The sequence below is a fragment of the Nymphaea colorata genome, chromosome 1, assembly GCF_008831285.2.
Source record: "Nymphaea colorata isolate Beijing-Zhang1983 chromosome 1, ASM883128v2, whole genome shotgun sequence".
In the NCBI taxonomy this organism is placed as follows: domain Eukaryota; kingdom Viridiplantae; phylum Streptophyta; class Magnoliopsida; order Nymphaeales; family Nymphaeaceae; genus Nymphaea; species Nymphaea colorata.
The window spans coordinates 24,888,869-24,898,223 of record NC_045138.2 but is presented as its reverse complement, the minus strand read 5'-3'; the positions used below and the strand labels follow the sequence as shown (position 1 = coordinate 24,898,223).

General features: G+C 40.6%; 2 protein-coding genes across 2 annotated transcripts; both read left to right on the top strand.

The window, feature by feature from the left end:
* On the top strand, positions 1 to 4,111 carry LOC116251313 (NEP1-interacting protein 2-like). Its single transcript, XM_031625505.2, has 5 exons — positions 1 to 412; positions 1,285 to 1,436; positions 1,938 to 2,021; positions 2,809 to 2,976; positions 3,409 to 4,111. Exons 1-5 carry the CDS (start codon positions 307 to 309, stop codon positions 3,532 to 3,534), a joined length of 636 nt encoding a protein of 211 aa, XP_031481365.1. The 5' UTR covers positions 1 to 306; the 3' UTR covers positions 3,535 to 4,111.
* Positions 4,112 to 5,494: 1,383 nt separating this feature from the next.
* LOC116247371 (reactive Intermediate Deaminase A, chloroplastic) lies at positions 5,495 to 9,077 on the top strand. The gene is made up of 6 exons (XM_031619540.2): positions 5,495 to 5,805; positions 6,281 to 6,396; positions 6,511 to 6,555; positions 7,135 to 7,208; positions 7,285 to 7,334; positions 8,803 to 9,077. Exons 1-6 carry the CDS (start codon positions 5,601 to 5,603, stop codon positions 8,895 to 8,897), a joined length of 585 nt encoding a protein of 194 aa, XP_031475400.1. The 5' UTR covers positions 5,495 to 5,600; the 3' UTR covers positions 8,898 to 9,077.
* The last annotated feature ends 278 nt before the right edge of the window (positions 9,078 to 9,355 follow it).

Here is a 9,355-nt window from a genome sequence, read left to right as displayed (position 1 = left end):
ATAAATGCAACATTCTTCCGTCTTCAAAGGCCAACGGCCAGCCCAGATTCTTCTTTCTGCCTTCAACTTCTCCCCTCTCTGTTCTTCCATGGCTATCTTTGCCTTCCATTTTTGTTTCCCAACCCTCCCCTGAACGATTTACTGCGTGCCCGATTGTTCTAGTTTCAGCAGCTTTCTTCTCCATCGCTCTGCAATTTCTGCTGATACGCTGGTACATAGGTAAGACGGAATCCAATCTGAACCGGACCAACCAGGCAAGGAGTGGCGAGTAGAACTGGTATTGCGTTCTTTATTATACTAGAGAAGATGATTCTGCTGATAAATGGCTCTTCCGGGTTGAGAATGTGCCTTGTGGTGTCCAGAATTCTCAAGGGAACTGCCTTTGCAGCACTCACTTGCGTCTTTGCTGCGGGTAATTCACTTTTCGCTTTTTCCCCATAAGTTTCTTTCTCTTGCTTTCATATATGTGGATCCGAAATACTTGGACCAAATTATCAATTTCAGAGTTTGTAGTTGCCAAGATACATATTACATTCTCAGAGTCTGCAGCTTTCTGAATCTGATGTTCGTATTAAGCTGATGTACATTCCTCTTCTTGTTTTCTAAGTCTCTCTCCATCTCTCTCTTCTCTGCCTCAATGTAAAAGAGGACAATAACATGTTAGGAACCCGGCCGGTCTTCTGCTATAAATGGGGGATATAGTGCAATGCCCACAGTGTTAATAGGGAGTAGGAAAGTAAGGCAAATAAAAGGCGGTAGACCCGCCGACGACGCGATATAGAGGCCTAAACAGGCGACTTTACTTGTCTCCAACCTAATACGCGTCTGGCGAGTCCGCCATCAATAGTTTGACTTGGCCCCCGCAAGTATGAACTCTCTCTGGCCATGATCAATAAAAGGTGCATCGATCAGGTCCCGTGGTTGCTTATATGCATGATCTTATGTCTCAAATGGCTTCCAATATTCTATTCCTACCAGCAGAAAATATAGTAGCACAGCCAAGAGGACTCCCCTCGGCTGATAAGAGCTACCCATAAACATTACCAAGTTGCCTGCGTCGGTTTAACTAGCCACCTTCTTCGCAGTATAAAATTGTATACTGTATAGTGCAGAAGAGCTTCGTCAGCTTAGATCATAAAATAATAACCACAACAACTTGAAAAGTGAATGAGCTGCTTCATTTTATGTTCATATAGCCACAAATATCTTTCTATTGATGAAAAAACAGAGGCTTCCTTTCTGGTTTGATCAAGTACTCACCCATAGAATTCTGGTAATATGCAGTCGGTGCTCTTGTGGGTTGTGCTGCCGGAGCTTTAATTGGCCAAACAAAAGAAATTGGATGCGCTCGTGGTGCTAGAATTGGAGCTTTCAGTGGCGCTGTGCTATCAATTGAAATGCTTGAATCAACAGCTGTTGGTGGACAGTGGTCCTTGGTTAGTCTAGTCTGTCTTCTCAAATTCACAATACTTACTACTCAGTTTCCACCTAAAACTAGACCAAGTTCACCATTTCAGACTCTGTTTCTGCTGTAGGAACTAAATGGTTAAGACCAAGTTCACGATTTCAGACTCTGGTTCTGCTGTAGGAACTAAATGGTTAAGTTGTGATCGTGAAATCGGTCACTAGGATTTACCACCGAACGGTTAGGAATGATGAAAGAGGCATGCATCTGTCCATTACTGCATGATGCTGCTTCCAATACATCCATGGCCGCTGGATTTTGCCGCTTCCCGTATCAGTGGCTACGAATTTACCAAGACTGCTTCTGAAGATGTGAACTTCAGAGTGTCTTTATGCCTGTTAAAAGCGTTCCCTTTACAAAAAGCTAGTGACTTTTGGGCCCAAACAACGACAAATAGTGACATTCTTAAATAGAGAAAAAAGAATGAAGCGGCACCACTGACCTCTCTTTCTCTGTCTCTCTCAAATATCAGATGGACATCTTCGTGAGCTTGGTCAATGGGAAGATTTTCCAGGAATGGGTTGGTGAAGCGATGCTGGCTGCAAATCAACCACAGGTAACTTGGATTCAGTTTTGTCCACATCTTTCAGGTCAATACAGTAAGTAGGTTCAGGCTATGTCAGATTAAGAAAGTGTGTCAGGACCGTCCGAGTCCCTCGAGCCAACCGAAGTCTTCTGCCATTCGAGATATCTTCGGTGACCTCCTTTAAGTTGATGGTTTCTGCATTTACTGCTGCTTGTGATCAGGGAACTCATGGTTGGAAGAGTTCTCCGGGCACCCAGATTGGCCAACTCTGCAAGCCATGGATCATTTAAAACTTGGTCTTTTGCTAAGTTCGGGTAGTGTTTCTGCCATGATATCTGCTTCGACCCACTTAAGATATACAGCCAAAATCATACCAGTTATGAATCAGCTAAGGACATTGGGCCCATTCATCTTGACCCAATAATGAGGCCCCAACAGGAACCCTGTCCAAAACTTGACCCAACACATTTATTAGGTCAGGCTCGAATAATTCGTCGCCCCTTAAATTTTTTATTTTGGGCAAGTTCACCATTAATGATCAGCTGACTTTGGAACTATTCACGAATAGTTTCCTGACTTTTGGTTTAATCAGGAAAACAAATCATAGACTGCTGGGGTCATAAGATTATCGAAGCCTTCAATCAATTTGGCACATCATGTTTCACAACTCTAAAAAATATTCAGATTAAATTCCATGGTTGATTCAATTTGTGTCTTCGGGGTTTCATCCTTGATTGCATCGACTTGTTAGAGCCCTCGTTCACATTGTTGCTGCTGATCGCATTAAGCTTCAATCTTTATGCTTGATACTGTGCAGGGTAGCATGGTCCGCCCGATATTGGACGAACACCTAAGCATATTTGACATAGGCAACACAAGAGGGATGCTGCCGGACTCTGTTAAGAAGCTGCCAACGTTTGTCTTCAGTTACCAAGAGAAGAAAAAGATTTCAGGAGATGAGGTCCCTTGTGCTATCTGTCTACAGGTTCTCATCCCTAAACTTTTCTTGATTTCCCCGCTAATGAATCATCAAATGAAAGCCAACAAAGCAGAAAGCTCGATGGCAAATTTAAAATTTTCGTTGACCCGTTCACTGGGTTACACTTCTTTGGCCCATACCACGACTATATCTGATCTCCTTGCAGCAAATGTAACCTTCTCATACAAAGTTAGCTGAATGAAGACTAGCATGCCCAGATGATCTGAATCACCATGATGTCATATTTTGAGCTAGTCTTTTCTGAAGTGAAACAAATCACGATATTTCGAAGTTGATAAAAACCAAAGTTATTTACTTAGAGTAGCACGGTAAAAATGTCCAAACGATGGTGTCACTGAAAGTTATCACAGAACATCTAAATTACGTAGAGAAGTCATGGTCATGGCTAACCTTTTCTCTTCCCTTTTGTCCTGACAGGAATTTGGTGAAGGTGACACTGTCAGGAGATTGCCCAAGTGCAGGCATCACTTTCACATGGCCTGCATAGATAGGTGGCTGACAATAGATGCTTCTTGCCCAACTTGCAGACAACATGTTGGCTAAGTTCTTCCTACTTCCAGATCTAGAGAAAGGTGAACCAGCTCCTTCCATTCAGGTGCATCGACAGTGTTGATCCCATATGTTTCTGCAGCCTTTGTTTGGAGAGGGTAGATCAGTTGCATCACAACCTTTGTGTAGTGTTGTAGATGTCAAATTTTCCTTCCTTTCTTGTCAGTAAAAGAAAAAAAAAATTTTCCACGGATGCCCAAAGGAAAGTTGATCACTTTAATGGATTATGACAGTCGTGTGTGAAAAGAAAACTACTATTGGAAAGGGTTTTTTTGTGTCCATGGTGAATTTTACTGGAAAGGGTGTCCGAGATCAGCATGAAACTTCTTTTCCTTACTGCATCATCTGCTGCAGAGCTCTCATGATCAAATGGGAACACAAAGAGAGTATTTTCTATGGAAAAGAACAGATTTATTGACAAGTTTGCAGCAACAGCTGATGTTTAATGGTTTAGTACTTTCTACTGCCCCATTGTAAAGTCAGGTTGGAGAATGTTGCTTTCTGGTGCAATACCTGTAAATATATACTGTTTTACTTCATTCCCAAGCTTCTTTCCCCTTGCTGCTCATAACTGTCTTTTACGGTGTTGAAAGTAAATTCATGAACTGAATTGACTTCCACTTGTCTAAGTGGCGCTGTTTGTGAATGTTGCCAAGTCTTTAACGGTCAGGAGCTTGGAAACCTGAAACCTTGATGAGGCATCCTTGGGAGCGTGGTCAAATTTCTGTAAACTTCTCAAACTTCAACCGTTCAATTAATTCTGTTCAAATCTGCGGTCAGCAGTGAGTCATGCTTAAGGTATAATTATTTTAAATATCAACACTTTGGGAAAGCAACCGTAGGTATGACTGGATAATCTAAGGCAATGAGGTCTTCCTATACGTGTTGTACGTGTTCAGTAGTAAAGATAAAAGAGTTTGAGGTTTATTTATGGCTGTAAATGGGCTTCATGAGCGGTTCTGATGTTTGTGACTGCCTAATATGTGAATTTTCTAAACAAATCAATAGAAAATATATAAAAGTTTAAACAAATTTTGTAAAACATATTTAAAATAAATTAAAAGCTAACACATGGCACTCTTGAATTGGCCATATAATCGAATCAATTCAACCGATTTAGGCCGATCATATCACTGGTTTTGCTGGCACTCCCTAAGGGTGAGCATCGGGCCGGCCCGACGCCCAGGCCTAGCACTCCCCACCTCAATGTGGAGCCAAAGTAGACCGACTCTCATTGGTAACTTCCTGTTGTTCAAAAAAAGATCTCATCTTCGTCCAGAAGAGAGGATTTTCTCCCCCAAAATTTGCCCACTTCTAATTTTTTGAAGTGAATTCAAAGCGAAAGCAAAAGCTATACTCTCCTTGAAGCAAAATAACTGACTGCCCCATTAATTGGTGAAAATTTTATTTGAAGTTATCCCAAATAAAAAAAAAATAAGGGGGAAAATGGGGCCACCCAGAAAAAAGAGTCCAAGATTTCCAGAGAAAAAAATTCCCCTGCTTTCATAAACAAACATAGTGAAGTGCTAAAATTTCATACTTGCCGTACGTAGGTGCAAATAAAGCTAGCTGGTCAGCTTTCTCAGTGGTTTTTCTGCCAAGAAAAAAGTGTCGCAGATTCTTAACTATGAAAAACTGGAATGGGAATTCCGGCGATATATTAAACCCGTCGTTAACAAGGAAAGCATATCGTTTTTCTGTGCATGTATATGCCGCAAACCTACTGAGAAAAGATGTAAAATTGTAAAAATACTGTGCAACTGCAATAAAAAAGGTGTCTTCAGTAAGTATCGTGATAAAAACGAGACGCTTTTACAAAGGCGATACGTGAACACGACTAATAGAATCGGTAAAAAAATCGGCCGACAATTTGTCAGCTGGGGATCAGCCAGAGAGGGCGTGGTCGTTTTTTCTTCCCCTTTTGCATCACGGGCGAGTTAAGAATTCTTAATGGGTGGGTGGTGGTGGGGTGCGTGCTTCCGGGAAGAGTGAGAGAGAAGAGCGACAGAGGGAGATATCAACGCCAGAGTAGGGGAAAGGTGAGAGTGAGTGAGTGGGTCATGGCGTTGTGGTGTGTGGGAAAGTCCATGGTGGCGATGCCTGCGGTCGACCTGCGGGGGCTTTGCCAGAGGTCGCCCCTCGCCGTTGCTCGTTGTGCGGGGCTCTGCTGCGCCTCCGTCGCCGGTGGCAGGTTCATGTCCAAATCTCCTTCGCGGGTGGGATGGGTGGCCCCGTTCGCTTCTCTCAGTACTTCTGTCGATTGCGGTATCTCTCTCTCTCTCTCCACCCATTTTTATTGAACGCGTATGCACTAGATCGTGTTTATCCACATTCTTCTGAAATTGGTATAGGATGATTTTGATGATATTTACTGTTTGCAACCTTTTCTCACGAGCTAACCTCTCGCCATGTATAGTAGAGGGAGATGCAATAGTTTTTTCTGTTGCTTGCTGTTTACATGGTGTTTGTTACTTTCGGAGAAAACCACATAAACATCATGATCTGGTTGCCTTTGATCGAATCTCCTGGAAGGTTTATCTGGTTGAGCATCAAGCATTGGTTAATAATGAAATTTTTTTTCGAGAGTTAGATTTTAATTAACTGTCCAATACTCTCAATACACTTAGTCTTGACGCAGGTTGTGCTGCATCATATTTACCAACCATTTTTACTTCCCTTTGTTTGACAAGAAGTTTGTGCTTCCATTGCTACTAAATCTCCACGATAATCTCGCTGGCAGGTAAGAAGGAGGCTATTCAAACGGAAAAGGCACCTGCAGCCCTTGGCCCATATTCTCAAGCTATCAAGGCTAATAACCTTCTGTTTGTCTCTGGGGTTTTAGGACTTGTACCTGAGGTGTGCTCCTCACAACTTATGTTTGTACTTGCCTTGATTGGGGAATTGTAAAAGGCAAGTTACTCTAGTCTACATCTTTTAATTACATTATTGAGTTTGGCTTCATGAATGCAGACTGGGAAGTTTGTGTCTGATAGCATTGAAGATCAAACGGAACAGGTGAATAATCGCCAACAAACTCATTGATGGAATTCAATCTGGCAGTGCTCTCATAGCAGTTGATTTATAATTTCTATTATAACTTAAGGCATAGTTCAGGTCTGCTATTGGTTTCAGTATTCGACATTTATTTTGTTTGGGCAATTTTTCATTTATTTCACGAATTACCTGAAATATGATTAGGGCTTTTAGCCTTTGATTGGGAACCCTCCTATCCAACAAGCGTCAGTAGAGTAATGTATGAGACTCCTTTGAAGTTCTACTTCCTGTGTCTTGATTCTTTCGTTAGTCCATTATGGGTGAAAACATGCTGCTAAAGCATTTCGTATTTCATTAATTATGTACACTTGAATCGGATTGATGTTTTACTGCTTATAAACTGGAATCAGGTGTTGATTAATGATTGTTTTTATGTTTTTTCTAACAGAAGACAAGATTTTTTTTTTTTAATAGCGGAAGAAAGAAGAATTGATGTTTCACAGAAGAAGTGCTTTAGTATTCTTTTTCTAGGATACCGTGTTTTCTCCCATTTTCCTTATACAGTTGGAACCATAATATTGCAAACTCTATACTTTGTAGGTACTGAAGAACATGGGTGCAATACTGGAAGCTAGCGGACTCAGCTATTCTTCTGTTGTTAAGACAACAATCATGTGCGTTTATGTAAAAGTTATTTCTTAGTTAGGGAAGACAAAATTCAAATTTAACTTTGAATAATCTGCTTCGCAGGTTGGCTGATTTGAAGGACTTTAAGAAAGTTAATGAGATCTATGGAAAATGTAAGTAAATTGGTCAATATCAAATTTGTGCTCTTTGTTTTCAGTTTAATATGATTTATCCCATGGTGTAGTTTGCAATTTAGACGGTAGTTCAAATTTTTTATTTTCTCGTGGACCGAATAAATATATGGAACTGGGAGGCCTGCCAAGAATTTTTTTTTGTTTTCCTTTTAAAGCTTGGATCTAGTTCTATTTTTTTTCTTCTATTGTAAGAATATTTGGACTCTCACTGCTTTTCGGACAGCCAAAATCCAATCCACTGCAGTAACCCCATTGAGGCTTGCAGATATGCATAAATGAAGCAACTTTCATGTTGTGTATCTGTTTTTCGTTTCAAATCCTTGTCCATTTTCATCAATGCAAGCTTTCAAATTGTATGTGCCATATCTTGTACGCTTAAATGGAGAACTATCTTCAACTTGATTATGTTTTGTGGTCTCATTTGAAGTTTTGAATCGTTGATTATGCTTTTATGAGATCATTAATGTCCTCTTCTGTATGAAAAAAAAAGTTATATACAAAGTTCTGATAACTTGAGAACTCAGTGCATTAACAAAGTTAAAAACCATTAAAAATTTTAACACGCATACCAGCATTGAATTTTTGCCTTGGTTACCTAATTAGGATAACTTTTTAGACATCAGTGGGAAAAATATCCAGCAGGTGAACCAGGAATATAAAAGACATCTGATTCGCCTAATTTGTGTATACGGTCTTGCATGCCACAGTAGGCAGGTCCTGGAATGAAGTTGTGCTGCTTTTCTGTCCCATTGGTTGTAAATCCTTGTTTTAGTTCTTTAGGCAGTAAAATTGCTATCAAAGTCGAGGGCAGGCTGCTTTCGCTTTTTCATTTGGCAGTGCCTTGACCGTTGGATTTATGGTTCATTGTTTGTCAATGGGGTTTTCCCTCATTGGAAGTAGGGGTGTCTCTTCTCAACTAGAAACTTACATATTAGCGGCCCCTCACAATTTCCTTTTGGGCTTATAGTCATTGATTCTTTTTTTGCCTTTCTAATTTCTTTTTGTCTTCTTAACATGGTTCTGTTTCATTATCACTACAAAAAATGGTTTTGTTCTATCCATTCCCTGAATAATTTATAGTCATGGGCTTATGCAATTGTAATTGTGTGATGTATTTCTAGTGATTTCTCAATAAGTTGGAATCATCAGAAACTATATTTGTATAATGTACTTCGTGATCTTTCAATAAGTTAGAATCATATGAAATAGTCACACTTCAGAATACCGTTCCATCCAAAAGTTTCTTACCCTTCTTCCGTAAGGTTCTGCAATTCTTTGGGAACCAGTGCCATTGTCACTTGGCAGAGTGCACTAGCCCACTAGGAATATTGGGCGACTCAACCATGGCTGTCACTTGGCAGAGTGCACTAACCGTGCTATTACTTTGAATCATGTTTAGGTTTATCTTGATGGCTAAGAAAGTTAGTTGTTGATTTCATGTACGCAGATTTCCCATCACCTGCACCTGCCCGTTCCACATATCAGGTTGCAGCTTTGCCGTTGGATGCCAAGGTTGAGATTGAGTGCATCGCTGCACTCTAGAGCCATGCTTTAAATTTGGGTCCCAGCGGCTTATGTGAGGCGCTATGAGTTCTGTGACTTCATTTATGGAACTTTACATGAAGGTCTAACTTCCGGGCCAATCGTCGCCATTACACTGTCCGTGTCAAAGCTTTTGTCTTTCAATGAGAAAATAAATCCACAAGCGCTTCATATGAATCATTCTGAGATTGCTTGCGATGGACTGTGTGTGGTGTTGGTGAAGAAATGCAACTCATTTGATTGGAGCTACGGGTACGCCGGCGTTCCAACTTCCAAGGGATCTTACTGGTCGTGCATTTTCTTTTGATGAACACCCTTTTCTGTTTTTTCTTTAATTTAAATGATTGGTGCAGTTTCGGATCATAAATTTGTCCAAATTTAGATCCATTTACACAGAATTGGTCAATGTGACATACCCACTTAATAGCCAGGTTCGTGTTCCACCGTTGAATTTTGAA

Bases quoted from the DNA above. Each gene is read 5' to 3' on its own strand.
- LOC116247371 (XM_031619540.2), top strand. From the start codon at position 5,601: ATGGCGTTGTGGTGTGTGGGAAAGTCCATGGTGGCGATGCCTGCGGTC. The intron at 6,556-7,134 runs GTGAATAATCGC...TATACTTTGTAG, and splicing joins TTGAAGATCAAACGGAACAG to GTACTGAAGAACATGGGTGC. The intron at 7,335-8,802 runs GTAAGTAAATTG...TCATGTACGCAG, and splicing joins TAATGAGATCTATGGAAAAT to ATTTCCCATCACCTGCACCT.
- LOC116251313 (XM_031625505.2), top strand. From the start codon at position 307: ATGATTCTGCTGATAAATGGCTCTTCCGGGTTGAGAATGTGCCTTGTG. The intron at 1,437-1,937 runs GTTAGTCTAGTC...CTCAAATATCAG, and splicing joins TTGGTGGACAGTGGTCCTTG to ATGGACATCTTCGTGAGCTT. The intron at 2,022-2,808 runs GTAACTTGGATT...GATACTGTGCAG, and splicing joins TGGCTGCAAATCAACCACAG to GGTAGCATGGTCCGCCCGAT.